The 15,575-nt window shown below is 33.3% G+C and overlaps 1 protein-coding gene across 1 annotated transcript in view; it reads left to right on the top strand.

The window, feature by feature from the left end:
* The first annotated feature begins 1,976 nt into the window (after positions 1-1,976).
* Positions 1,977-15,575, top strand: part of LOC149185586 (putative aldo-keto reductase 4) — a 29,554-nt gene continuing 15,955 nt past the window's right edge. The window contains exons 1-2 of the mRNA XM_089410733.1: positions 1,977-2,414; positions 2,524-2,721. Of these exons, the coding sequence (XP_089266859.1) occupies positions 2,181-2,414; positions 2,524-2,721 (432 nt within the window). The 5' untranslated portion in view covers positions 1,977-2,180. The remainder of the gene's footprint in view (positions 2,415-2,523; positions 2,722-15,575) is intronic.

Raw genomic sequence — 15,575 nt, 5'->3', positions numbered from 1 at the left:
TTCTCACCATATATGCACATTTACTCAATTGTGAATGTGGAGAATTTGAAACTCTACGAGCCTTCCATGCTAGATCAAGAAGAGAAACATGTCCTACCTTGGGTAGAGGATTGGAACCAGATGCTCAAGCAGAGTTGACAGAAGATACAATTTTCTAGAAGAGGTCCAGAACTACAAGACAAGGGCAGCTTGACCTTTGGCAGATTGGGTTGAAGGGACAACTTCTGGACAAAGCTAAATGGTACACCAGAGAGAAGGTGGAGGAAATATTTCCTCACCTCATTCAATAAAAGCTTTTAGGGACAAAAATCCTCCCAAAATGGGGAGGTGTGATCCGAATTAGATCATTATATTTTTTTTCATCCATCTCGATGCATTCGGAGTGGAAAAAGTGAAGGAATCAATTCATGGGATCGTTTTTACCAGCGGGACCTAGTTTGGCAAAACAGGGTCTGAAACCTTCTAGGAGCGTTTTGAGACATCAAATGATGTTTTTTGGGGGTAAAAATTTGTCGCTCTAGCGAAACACCTTTTCATTTTGTTCTAGACACAAAGGTATTTCCAACGACGTAAGAAGTGCGCCAATCAGAGTCCGTATGCAAAAGTTATGTCACTCAGAAGTTGACTTTCTTGTTTTCACACCTATAGTTCGGGAGGATGCTGCGTCATACCCCAACATTCATGGAAAATGGGCTAGCCATGTGTTTTTGATGTAAAAGACTCTAGAAGAGTCTATATTTTAGCTCTAGTTAAGAGTTGATGCAATCAAACTTATCCACTAGTTGCCTACCAAGTTGTGTTATAACCAGGGCACTAGGAGGAAGAGGCATTCCATTCTTTTGAGAGCATTTTGTTCCATAGTTGAGCAAAGATAGCTAGGAGAGATAGGAAGTAGAGCACACAGAAATGATATGTCTACTGTAGCAGCCCACAGACCACATACATTACTTATTTGTACCTGCAGCCTTATTTTCCAGACAGAGAAAGAGAATGAAGTAGTTTCACCTTCCAGCTGGGTTTTCTCCCGAAAGGGTTTCCCAAAGCATATCTTGCGTCTTATATGTGTGTGTGTGAGCTTATTTTGTCATTCTCTACTTTTTTGCATAATTTCCATTCTCATGCATGCACTAATTACAGTTAAATTTACAGATCTAGAAGTTTAACAAAATTGTAATAATGTAGAAATTGTGCATCTTAATATTTTATTATCATATCTGTTGTGACAAACTGTCCAGTGGAATACCCACGGCAATTTACGGATCAAAAAGAAAATTACAAAAATCTCATTGTGACTGCTTCTATAAAACGATCAGTTGCAGTCCGTAGACTACCAAGTGTAGTCCTTCACAAAAAAAATAATTGTGAACAACTTACTTCACTACCATTTATGTTTGTATTTTCAAGAGTTTACATGGTATGCAATTTTGTTGGGGCAAAATGACCCAATCCACCACCTATATTTGCCAACCCCTAAGTGAGGGACATTGCGGTGTAAGGTCTTGGCATTGAACTTATATTGATTTGTAAAAAGAGTTGATTCTGTCAAGCCAATATTAGCAATATTTATTACTATCATTTGTAAAAATTTCCAAAATACATATATTATCACCTTTCATAACTCCATCGGTCTTTGCAATTATAATTATATGGAACAGTGTCAAGTTCTTGAATGTATTCATATTTATTATTGTGTTTGTAATGTGGAGAAAGTTGATTGCCCTCTTTCCAATAGATTTATACATATGATAGATACCTAGTATTTAAACTATATGTCATTGTTGCCTTCCACATTCCCATTCCTCTTGTCAGCGTTACTTCCACTTCTCGGTGAAATTACCGGTAATACAGGTTGAGGAGATGCCAATGCCATTACGGTAAAATCAAGTTCAATACGAAATAAAGTTGTTGGTAATGAACGTTACGTAAGAAAGTTGTTGGTAATGACGTGGCCTCTCAACTAATGGAGTCAAATCGGAGCATTCCTTCGAGACGAAGGTTTATCCGATACGACCCATGAGCTAAGCTTGAAGATAAAGTAAGAAATCAGAGTGTCTGGTGTGTACGCATGCCCTGTAGAGGCAGATGGAGCAGAGTAATCTCTAGACACAGTCCACAGCCTTGGAATAACAACATTTGCTGTGACTGGGAGACCGGGATTAGAGTGATAGCATAACAGAGAAATGGCGCAATTAGCAGCAGCAGCATCCACTGTGCGTAGATTGCGTTTGGGGTCTCAAGGACTTGAAGTATCGGCGCAGGGGTTGGGTTGCATGGGCATGTCTGCTTTCTATGGCCCTCCAAAGCCCGACGACGAAATGATATCTCTCATCCACCATGCTGTCTCCAGGGGCATCACTTTTCTGGACACTTCAGACATTTATGGCCCTTTTACCAACGAAATCCTCATTGGAAAGGTTGGATGGCCCCCCTCCTGTCTTTTCTGTTTTCCTTACAATTACCATTGAAAATGCAATAGAGCTTAGCCCTGTTCTTCTGGATCTTAACTTATTGTTGCAATTGCAGGCCATTAAAGGGATAAGAGACAAAGTCCAATTAGCTACAAAGTTTGGAATCAGCTATCCAGATGGAAAACGGGAGGTCCGAGGAGATCCTGCATATGTTCGTGCCTGCTGCGAGGCAAGCTTGAAGAGACTGGATGTGGAGTGCATTGATCTTTATTACCAACATCGTATTGACACCAGAGTCCCTATTGAAGTCACGGTATGTATGGATCCCCTGCAGTAACTCTCTAGCAAAATACAAAAGGAAAAAAATAAGAATAGTTTCCTTTAAGAATTTCCTTATCTCATTTCATCTCATTATATTCAGCATTCATTAGTTTCATTAATACCTTGAGAACCCACTGTATAATAACTGACACCGATTGCTCAAACACAAAAAAAAAAACTGATTGTTTTTCTGATTGATTCTTCAACAGTAAATGCCACTATAATAGGACTAGGAGTTCTGACTCAACTTGGCTTGCCGCTGAAATAAATTGAACTTACTTGCCAGAGAAAACTTAGCCAAACTAGGAAGTATAGGAGGGTAATAAATCGAGGACTCTAATTCTTCTATTTTTTGGTTAATTTTGAAACTGCCTAGAAATTTGTTTGCTGGTTTGAGTTTTGTAGTTTACACCAGCTAAATGTGTCAAGGTAAGGTTTTGTAGTTTACACCAGCTAAATGTGTAAAGGTTTTCTTTTATCATTTTTATATTTAAAAATACCGTTTAAATATCAAAAAAATTATAAAATGTATTTTTAAACCACAAAAAAATTACAAACTTAAAATTTAAATCCCTGAATAGAAAAAAAAGTTAAACTGCAATCTAAATATAAGTTTTGGTGAGACTGTAGAAAAACACCATAACACACATTTATTAATTTATTATTATCGGGCAAGTGGACTTTTTTTTAATTGGGCGTGTGGGAAAGCCTATGAAAGTGGTGCTAGAGGAAAATCTGATTCAGAAGTTTAGCAGGCACATGATGCAAAAATAAGCATTCTTCACCCCTCTTTCACTTTGTGTTTTTGTTTCTCTGCAATGACAAAGCCTCTTTCACTTTGTGTTTTTATTTCTCTGCAATGACAAAGCCTACAGAGCTTTTGCAGGTCCATAATGCAAACAAAAGCATTTTTCACCATTCCCACTTTCACTCTGTTTTTGTTTTTCTGCAATGACAAAGCCTACAGAACTTTTGCAGGTCCATAATGCAAGAAAAACATTTTTCACCACACCCTCTTTCACTCCGTGTTTTTGTTTCCTGCAATGACAAATCCTACACTGTTTTTGTAGTGGGATTCAAAGTCTTCTGAAGGATTCTCGGAAAGTATGAGAGGGGAAAATGTTGGGCAACTGGTCTTTTAATTGGAAATCAATTGTATGTATAGGCCAGATACGAAGTATAATGAGGAAACCTGAAACAGAGATCCTAAAGAGCCAAACCAGCGGAGGTGAAGAAGTTACTCATGGAAACTTAAAGAAATAATTTTCTCAACCTTCGGCCTGTATAGACACCGGAAAAGAAATGTCCACTTTCAGATGGAGGACCTCACAGCAGTAGGCTATAGTGGTGTATATATGAGTCTTTTTGTTTTTTTGGTTTTTTTTTTTTGTTTTTTTGGAGTTTTTGGTAGATTTATGGTTGGAATCTGACAAAAAATTTGTGGTGAAATTTTGATTTGTGTTGTTTAAACTGATTTTTTTGATTGCATATATGGATTCAACTCTCTCAAAAACCCTTGAAGCACTTTGATTATGAAGAATTCACCTGTCAAATTTGTAATTTCAATAAATCCCTAACAAATTCTAAACAAATTAGATAGAAAAATAAACCAAAAAACTTTTTAAAAAATCTCACTTGTTCTCACTATTCTAAGCTATAAAGTCTCACCTAGATGTAGTAATTAAGTAATTCAAAATACACGGGTCAAATTCAACTAAACACAAACGATGGTACTTAAGATTTGCAATGTAATACCTGACGAGCTTGGTAAGATGGAAGATCCTCTTAGCTTGCAAAGATAGATTCCTTGAATCTGTCAATTAGGTATGTTTTTAACCCAAATATAGATTCCTTAAATCGGTCAATTAGGTACTTTTTAAAGCCAAATCGTCTTATTTAGCAATGCATCTTGTTAGAGAGTATGTTAGACATTTGAAACAATAGGTTGGGGATGCATAATTTGTTTTTTCTTTTCTCAATGCATTAGCTCGTATAAATTGAACTTATCCATATTAATCACATAATGGATGTTACAGTTACAGTGAACCAAAAGTTTAACACAAAAGGCATTCAATCTAATGTGCGCAAGATATTATACGAATCATATCTAATTGATATTGGTTCTTAAACTTTTGTCTATCTTAGGATGCAAGACTCAATCTCCTTTTACAAGTGATATTGGATCCGGAGTCTCTTCCTGCTATATAGGAAAGCAATGGCTTTGTCCACCTCTTTTTATTAATTTATCTAATGTGAAAGGAGTGGAGAGCGCGATTGGAAGTTTATATGATGCAATGGTTGAAAACAATAACAAATGTTAAAAGGGAATGCTAAGTGTTGATTTGTAGTGTTTTATAGTAATTATGTTAAATAATGTAGAGATATTTGTTTTACTCTAAATCAAATTAGAGCGATTGTATAATAAAAATATGTACCAGAATTTTATTAATAATTTAGATTATCACAAAGAATTGAAATTTCAAATTTTTTCAAGATATATAATAATAAATAATTATTTTATACTAAATAGTCATATAAATCATTCATTATATATATATATAAATGATAGTATATATTTTCTCAAAAGACATTATTATCAAACTTTACATGTATTTATACAAGTCCACTATACTCAATCAATCATCACTATCATATATGTTCATATAATAAATATTATTATTTATTATAGATATATGGGATTACTTTATGCATTCATGATGATCTCATGAAGTGGACCATTGGTGTTAGAGCGGTTTTCCTCTAACCCATGGTCAAATTTTATTTTTTTAGTAGCAATACGAGAATGACCTTCAAGGAATTATTGGTAAAATAATCATTCTTAAAAATAAATGATCCAAATCACATTTAAAAAGAAAAAGAGAGATAAAGGAAGAGAAAATGAAGAAGAAGAAAAAAAAATCTTTTGCAAATAATTTCCAGTTGATGACCAAAATCTTATATGTGTGTGTGAATGTGTGGGTGGTTTTCAAGTATTTTAAAAAGTGTATGTGAAAAATGTATATGTTAAACAACTTAAGAAAATATAATTAAAAAGGGAAGGGTCCAAGTATCTTTAAAAGTGCACATAAAGAAGTATCAAGGGAAATGAAGATTCCATAGTTGGCATAAGTAAAGTGAGTTTCCATTGTAGTATCGGGTGCGCTAGAAGGGATGGGTGGAGAGGAGCATGGTCATTGGTTGCCCTACCAAGTATTAAGAAAGGTGGACATGACACATCCCATCCCCTTTAATGTATAACTAGTCATATCAGTACGGGCCACTCCCAATAACACGCTCCTCCATGGCATTGTGTCATCGAACTAGCAGAGAGGATTAATGTTAATATGAAAGGACATTAATTCAAGAGGAGACTCCACTAGTGATAATCCACTAGCCTCGCACTTGGAGTTATTCCCATATTGGTTTATCACGTGAATTGATCATCATACACAATGGAAGAGGTATGGTCCGTGTACTAGGCTAATTCCATGTAAGTTGCAAAGTAATATTTGGTCCAAGCTTTGATATAAACAGGAATCAATGCCTTGCATGGCCTCTAGCTCCCCCATTCAGCAATCATTGCAGGAAGGTGGTACAAACTTATCTAAATTCCTCTCCATGTCCTTTGTGATGGAAATTTATTGTTGTTTCCTTCTAGAGCAAGGCTCCTCTTCAGTTTTTTGGCAATCACTCCTTCATGCTCACCCCTTCCCTCCCTAGTCTAGGCTCTCCTTACTTTTCATTTGTATTTATTTGGTGCTTGGGCTTCATCAATCCCTCCTCCCCTATGGTCCCTCACTTGTTTTCAAGGAGTTGCACTCTACTTCGACTTTGCCTCAACTCGTACCACTTCCTATCTCACTAAACCTCTCTCCTACTACACCCTCTTTCTATGACCCATGTGTCTCTATTCAAGACTTTCTATCTTGGGTCTATCCTAATGATTTACTCACCCCCCTCCCCACTATCCTAATTTCAACCACACCTCAGCCATTACCTTTTTCAATCCTGACACCTTCTTGAGACACTTGATGCCTCAATAGCATGTGAGAAGCCATGACGAGCAACATATTATAAATAAATGAGCAATACTCAAGCCCAACAGAGGGTGAAGTCCTTAGCCAAGCTATTTTTTGCACATACAGTGCAACTGATTTAAGAAGAAACTACTAATGCATATTGAGAGATTTCCAGGGAACGAGGTTGACTATCGAATGTGGAAATCGCCAGTGAAATAGTAAACTGGGTTTTGGATATTGGTCTCACAAGGGGTCGTTTCAAACAATATATGTATACAATAGACATATATTGGCACATGAAAATGATGCTAGGACAAGTCTTATCAGATTGAAACAAGGAATGGAGTACAACTCAGAACACATGGATTGGATCGAAGACTGCAAAGAATTTAGACACATTTGGGCTTCTCTCCAAATCTAGGTTGCTAACCATGGAGCAACAAAGAACCCACTGTTGTTTAGGAATTAGACTCTCCCAAAATTGGCTAATCATTTAAGCTTACACTTTCTCTATTTATTTTACTTATTAGTTTTCTAGTTATCAATTCATAGTAGTTCTAGCAGCACAAGCCTCATAAAATAAGCTCTATAATTTTGAACTTTCAAACAAAGGCAATTTTTGGATGTTAAAAGAACTTTGGTTTTGTCATTGATCTAGTTTCCCTAGTGGTAGATATGGGAAAACCAACATGTATATTTTTTTATAGAATCTAAGGAATGAAATCACTTATTCTTACGGAAGAAAGAAAGAAAAAAAAAGAAGTAAAATGAGTTTCCACATGCATAGTTATAAAAGATAATTAAAAAGGGAAAGTTTCCAACTGCTTTTAAAATGCATGTTAAGAGTGTCCATTTATGAGAAAAACTCATAAGCATTTATTTTTGCATGGAGAAATAAAGGCCAAAAGAAAACAAAAATATAAATCTCTCTTTATTCGAGAATAACTTTTATCTTTTACATGGAGAAATAAAAAATGGGGATAAGTTTTATAAATATTCAAGTTAAAGTGAATATTTAAAAAGAAAAAGTTAAAGTTTTAAATAAATAAGGGTGAGAGTATTTACTTTATTAAGATATGGCTTTAAGAAGGTAAAATATTATTAGTAAATATATTTTTCAAGGTTCAATTCAAGGGTTATTAAACATATTGTTCTTTTTCCAAGCTTCAATTAAAAGGTTATTAAATTAATCCTTTATTTTCAATCAAGAAAAAAAAAGAAACCTAATGTGAATATAAAAGATACTATATTGAGGAAATGGACTTTTCATACAAAGATCTCAAGCTATCTATAGAATGAATGGACTTAGCTCATAAAGCTTGGGTCCATGGCCATCATAACCAAATTGAGGAACTCATTACATTGCTTGAAACAAAAAAATGGCAAATGGAGGCATTGCAGAGGGCATATAAATAAGATGAAGATATTCCAATTTACTTTAGGGCTATTTGTTATCATATATCTTCACGAGAAAATAAATTAAGAATTTCAAGAATTGAACAAGATTCTAATGGTCTCCATATTTTTAGCACCAACAATGGGGGTAGGATTGATCCTTTTTTCGGTGTGCCAATATTGTTCAGGCTTCGAACATCATATTGTCTCATATCCTCAACTTTATCTAATTGATTATAGCTAGAAAAGATTGTTCACTCTACAAGGAGAAGTTTTTGAATGTCTAAGGAGTAGGCATTTTTAAGGGGGGAACATGCAATATGCTTAAAGTATATTACCCATATCGAATAATGCATAAATTATTTGTACTACATAGCCATATAAATCATTATTATATATTTATTATATTGTAAATAATTATAGTCATACAATTTCCAAGTGGAAATGACTTATCAAACTTTACGTGTATTTGCACATGTTCGTTATACTCAATCAATCGTTGGTCCCATATATATTCATATAATAAATAGTTCTTATTTAATATGGATATTTGAGATTACTTTATGTACTTATGACGTTCTCATGAAGTGGACCACCAGGTTCACTTTAATTATCCAAAATTATGGTGAGTAGTGTTACTTTCTAAATCTGCAACAATAAAATATTTAAGTCTAAGCAAGAATGCAAACCTAGGGAAATTGTTTAGAAACCCTACTCAATGTCACTTTAATAGGATTTCCCTTCACTTAAGGTTGTGTTTCCTTTAGCATGAGGGGGGTTTCTCTAAGTGAGATTGCTAAATTTCCCTTATAATCTTCCTCGACCAACCAAATTTAATAATTAAAATAATTATATTGTACAATGGAAATTATTGTGGTGAATTCAAATATATTAGTGCCTATTAATCCTTGGGAAAATTGAAGTCAAAACATTGTGAGGTCTGAAAGACTTAATCATAGGCAGTATTAAACCCAAGAAGATGTTTGAAACAACAAAATATTGGCATGGTTATATTGAATTTTCGATTACACCTAGTGTTGTATCTTCTTATGGTTAGAGGGATAGAAGAACAAGCTCAATGTTGACAGTATTAATTTTTATTTTGCTATGTTCCCTTTAGCTTTTGGCTGGGGTATTTTAAATGGCAGCATTGTATTAGCGAGATGGTATCATTTGAAAGGGTGAATCTAGTTCAAATTGTTTTGTAGATTAAAAAGCAATGAGATCAAATGAGTGTTTGTCACAGGCTTGAAATATTTCATCATCTACCCATCAGTCTAAGAGGTTTGATTAATATTGTGCAAAGGTAAATAAGCAAACATAAGTAACTAATCTGGATTATCCTTTAGTTTAAGGAATATGCAACTTAAAGATATACCCCACGTAGCCCTCAAAGAACCATAAATAATATCCATGAATGTTAGGATATTTGGACACTTAGGAGTTAGTTAAGTTCAACTTGGTTTAATGTGACTATTAGGTAGCAGTGTGTTTCTTAATGTGTTTTTAGTATGCATTAGCTGCATTGTAATCCAATGATCATGATATGTTCTCGACATAGAGTGATTCAACAACTCATATTCTCTTCAATACTAATGAATTTTGATATGTGGCTTAACACTCGATTGGTCCATGATCTCTACTTAAAGAGAATGGAGGGTCATGCCTAACGATTGATTGTGAGAACTCTCTTACGCAAAAAAAAAAAAAAAATGCATTAACAAAATTTCCTCAAGTGACCACATTAACTAGGGCCATGGATTGTTTCCCTTTTAGAGGGTTTTAACCATGTAAAAATATTGGCATTATGATCTTTGATATGGTTTTGTGAGTGGTTACTGAAGGTATCTATCCTTTATGAAATACCTTTTTTTCCTAAACATGGTATCAAAACTCGTTTGAAGAGTTGCTCCCATTGTTGAGCAAGATTTTGATTTTGTGTTGCCACATATCTAAGATCTACTATTTTTGTACATTTATGGCTTGGATAGACTATTCCATTGTGTTCGAATCATTGCTTTCATTTTTCACATAGTTCATTTTCTGGCTTTCTATTTATATTCCCAGTTTGTTATTCTTTTCACTTTGTTTATGTTTTCCATCATGCACTCTATGTGATCTCAAAAAACAAGAAATAGAGTAGAAAATGTTTTCTTGATTGCTTACGCTCATTTCCATGTGCTCTGTGTAACCTCGAAAAATCGGAAACAAAGAAACTTGCACTTTTCAAGTCAGCTAACTCAAATCTAACCCAATTGTTGTTGAGTTTTGGAGTTTTTTCTTCAAAATGTTATTTTTTTAATGAACACTTCTTTTGTAGTAAGCACACACTTCAAGGTGGAGCTCCAATAACAACATTCACTACTATTGTTATATGTTTTGCACTAGTTCACTTCATTAAAAATTACATTATTTAGTAAGAGGCCTTGAGTTCAAATATCTTTTATTTAATTACTTTTTGAAAAAGTTTATGCAAAGTTTATGTTATTTCATAACTTTATTGTAAAGTGTATTTCACTTGTATTATAAAATTTAATCATTATAAAATAACTTTAATATTTTTTTCATTTATTTGTTGCACGCAACTCTCATTTATAAAATAACTTCATTGTAAAAGTGATTCTCAATTATTTTAAATGGGTCACCTCATAAAGTAACTAATTTTTAAAATTGAGCCTATAGGCAAAGCTAGTGAGGGAAAATAATTTTTTATATCTTTCATCCATGACCACGTGGAAGAACTTCTATCTACCACATGGTCTTTTGTTACCGTTATGCATTTTTTTAAAAGAGCATAACTTTAACATCCACCGTCTGTTTTCAATGCCATTTTGTTTTTTTTAACAACCTATTTGTTATATATATATATATATATATATATATATATATTAATTAGTAATTAGTTAATGAAGAGCTATGTCCCTAAGAACATGACCGTTGGTAAAGAGGTATCTGCCTAGGTATATACACAGGCATCGCCCTCATTTGTAATCATCTCATCAATTCTATATACTTTACTTGTCCTACAATGGATGTTCTTGTCTTCGAAGCATCTTGAAGATTATTGTTGTGTATATACACTTTGTTCGTAACATTAGTATCAGAGTTGTTTGATCCTCTGACCGCTCAACCGTTGCATATAGATAGTCCGAGAGAGATAGTCTGGCCTTTGGCCATCAACCTTGCATCAACGGTGTTGTCATGCAATTGAAACATTTTGCTATAAAATTATTAGGAGGTTCTCCATTTGGTTGTCAGGCCTTTGGCCATCAATTTTTTTATAAAAAAGAAAATTTAATTATATATATGTATAAAAAGAAGGTATAAAAAAAAGGAAAAAAAAAAAAGAAAAAACAATAATAATTATAAAAAAAATTGATGTTAAAAAAAAAAAAAAAAAAAAAAGTCAAGGAAAAAAAATAAAAAAAACTGAAAAAAAAAATTATATATAAAAAAAATAGAAAAAAAAAAAAAAAAAAAAAATATATATATATATATATATATATATAAAAAAAATTTATTTAAAAAACAAAAATATATATAAAATAATTTTGAAGAGTCGACAGCCCCGCCACATAGAGTCCAAGAGTCGCAACCCTAGCACAAGAGACGTAAAACTACTAGGTTGTTCCCTATTTTGTAACCTTTGCCATTGCTGCCAATCTTTCTCACCACCACAAAACCGCTCCATTCAACTCTCGCATTCACCTATAGGTGCACTCGTTGTCAGTCAACTCCTTCCACGCCTCTTCCAGAGCCCACTCGCTATCTAATTTCCATCGTTGTCATTCGCAATTACCACTACTACAATTGCTACCACTCATGCATTGCCACTGTCGTCTTTTACCCAACATCCATTTACACTAACGCCTATGTATATTCGGGAGTGGGTCCATGGATACCATGTGAAGCCGCATTTGTACGGTGTAGGGATTCATTAAAATTCCATATTATATTGACTATTAAAATTTTACCTTCTCTATTAATTAAAGAGTCAACACACTACTAAATCAACGATTTTGTAGCTCCGTTTCGTAGAGATTATATGCCAGTGCTTTATAACAATAATAATAAATATTATAATTCATACAATTAGATTAATTCAAGGGCAACGAAAGAGTAGTCAACCATTGAAGTCATTCCTAGTGGTGAACCTTTTCATAACAAATACCAAGTAAAGATTAGAATCCATTTAATAATTAATTGTGGAATAGTTTTCAAAATCAATTGAAAAGTTGGTGAAATTTATAAATAGTTCAACTAAAAGAAAGTGAAAGTGAAAGTATCATTACAAAAATTAAAATTAGGAAAAAGTAGGTGGAGGTTAAAATTACCAAAGAAAATTATAAAGTTTTAAAAAAAAAGGGGTTCTATGTGAAATAAGGAAAAAGGATTATTACAGATAAGTTAGTTAAAAGTTTCAAAACTATTAAAAAGGAAAATATATATTTATAAAAGTGAATATTTGAGGATTGAAAAAGGAAATCAACCAAAAGAAAAAAGATGTATGTCGTTAAAAAGTTGTGGTTTCTTTTCAAAATGTCTTTTTTGTTTAGAGGGATATTATAACTGTCAAGATTCATTTAGAAATCAAAACTTTATCTACATAAAATGTTACAAAACTTTTACTTTAGTCGAATGTTTAAGTGATGCACAAAAACAATCATTAGCAAGAGATATAGAACAATTAATGGCAACATTTGAGCGATGACATGCAGATCTTAATAAGGAAATGAAGAAAGTGGAATTCGAATTGCAAGTTAAAAGCCCATCATCACCCCTCCAAAAAGATGTAATCTAGTGTACTGAGAAATTGTAGCTGGAAGACCAAGAGAAAGATAAAATAGTCAAACTTTGACAAAACAAGAAAGCATTACAACAAGAATATAAAGATCTTGTTGATATGCATTACAAGGAAGTAATGGAAAATGACGAAGAAATTTCTCACCTCAAAGGCCACATTGAAAAATTACTTACACAAGTCAAGAAGAGTAAGGTCACAAAGAAGGAACTCAAGAAGTACTTATCAGAACAAGAAGAGGAAAATTTACATTTAAAGAACATTAATAAAAAATTATTAGAACAAATCAAAAGTTTAAAAGATATGGAGAAGGATACTAAGGATAAAGTCAACAATTCAGAAAACGAAGAACTTTCATGTCTAAGGAATCATAATCAAAACCTTCTTACGCAAATAACGAAGCTTTAAAAGTGATAAGGAGTCACTAAAAACCAAGATAGAACAAATTACTCAAGAAAAAGTATCGAAGTCTCGAGTGGTAACAATCCAACTTGAAGATAAAGGAACGAATACTGATCCAGTCCATATCACAACTCTAGAAGAGGATAAACCAGTGGACGTGAAGATGTACTCAGAATTTGTAGTTCAAGCAATGGAAATTTCAAGTGAAGATTTTTCAATTAATCAAGCGACCTTTGTACCTAAAAGAAATAAAATACCGTCAAACAGATTAAGGGGAGATCAAATCACAAGAACTCCTTATCGCCATCCAAATTATAAAAGTAGATATATCAACCAGAAACAAGTAACTTATGTTCCCAAGAATATCAATGTCACCATAATTCAGTCTTGTGGTAAAAATTCATCTCAAGTTTCTAGTAATCGAAAGATTTCTCAAAAGATTGATTTAGGATGGTTAGATCCATTCTTAGTGCGACAATTTTATTTATCACTTAAAAATTCCTATCGTGTATCAACAAACATGACAATTCGAAGAATGTTGAAAAATACAAAAGAGAAAGAAACATATGACACACCTTGTCAACAATAAGCTTTGAGGACAACTTTTTGAAGAGGAAGGCAATGCTATGAATAATATATATATATATATATATATATATATATACAATTAATGTAAATAATAATAATAATAATAATAAATAATGATTAATTAACTAGTAATTAGTTAGTGAAGAGGTATGTCGCTAAGGACATGACCGTTGGTGAAGAGGCATCTTCCTAGGTATATAAACTGGCATTGCCCTCATTTGTAATTATCTCATCAATTCTATATGCATTATTTTATATGCATTACTTGTCCTACAATGGATGTTCTTGTGTTCGAAGCATTCTAAAGATTATTGTTGTGTATACGAACTTTGTTCGTAACACTATTTTTTCAAGAACTTTACATCCAAATAATTAGTTTCAGTTTTTGAAACCATATTATGTACATATTTTAATACTCCAAGTGAATTTTTTCTTACCAATACCAACTACTTCTAATGGAAACACCACATGGAGAATGTACTAAGAAGTAAAGGATTTTATCAGATTACCTTAGAAAAGAAAAAGGCCCCAGTGATATTGATAATAGATCCAAATGGGATAATAGGGATGACGAAGCATACAAACTAATCAGAATGTTCATTTGTCTTGATTTACAATTCACATTCAAAGAATCAATTATGGATGAAGTCTATAAAAAGTTGAAAAGGACATTTGGTCAACCAAATATGCAAGGCTCCAATGGCCCATCAAAAAGATAAAACCAAGCATCCAAAGAAGCAACATCCTCGCAACAACAAAAAAAAAAGGGCTGCAAACCCTCTAAGACAACTTCTACTCCCAATGGTGACAAAGGATGGAATTTAAGGTGTAAGAAGACTAACACACATTGCAATTATTGTGGGAAAGATGATAATCTAGAGTCTAAATGTTTTAAAAATATGGACTTAAAAGAAACTACAAAGAACCATAACATCAATCTCAATTCTTCCTCTGACACTTATTCTCATGGACATGCTAATGCAGGAGCATTCAACCCAAGAGAAAATCATTGTAATTAAGTAGACATAGGGGGTCATGTATTTTTAGAAAGTTGGATTCCTAAGTGATAAATTAATATAATATTAGACTTTTAAGTGAATTAATTAGATGTGTGAGATATCTTGTAAATACTCTCGAATAAGAGGGACATGAGTGGGCAGTAATGACAAAAGAGTTCAAAGTCAATTACAACTCTTAAACAGTTGCATGATTCGAGGAACTAGAGGGAGAGCTTTTAGGAATTTAATGAATTAGAAGTGGACATAGAGGATAGAGTACATCTAAGATTCGGTTCAATAGAAGGGACGATGAAGGCATATATGTAATATGACCGTGGAGCACCTAATTGCAATTAGTGAAAAAGGCGAACCTAGAAAGATGTGTAGAGGTCATACCAAGGCAGAAAGGTATGTTTGCGGGCATTTCCCTTTGTAAAAGGGTTTTAAGGAAAATAGCGCCGATAAAGAAGATTATGCATTAAATATATATTAACCAAAGGTTAAGAGGGAAGGTTATATATATGCGGGCTTAAGGGGTTATATAAAGGTTCTGAAGGGTTTTTAAAGTCCCGATAAGTGAGAATTAATGGGAGGCTTTAACGAAGGTTTAAATAAAGGTTGTGAAGAGGTAGAAACTCCCGAT

Source organism: Pinus tabuliformis, chromosome 3_1 (genome assembly GCF_031772625.1).
Source record: "Pinus tabuliformis cultivar Carrire ecotype Pingquan chromosome 3_1, CPIR1, whole genome shotgun sequence".
In the NCBI taxonomy this organism is placed as follows: Eukaryota; Viridiplantae; Streptophyta; class Pinopsida; order Pinales; family Pinaceae; genus Pinus; species Pinus tabuliformis.
Note: the sequence above shows the minus strand (reverse complement) of the source record. Positions and strands in the feature narration are given on the sequence as shown.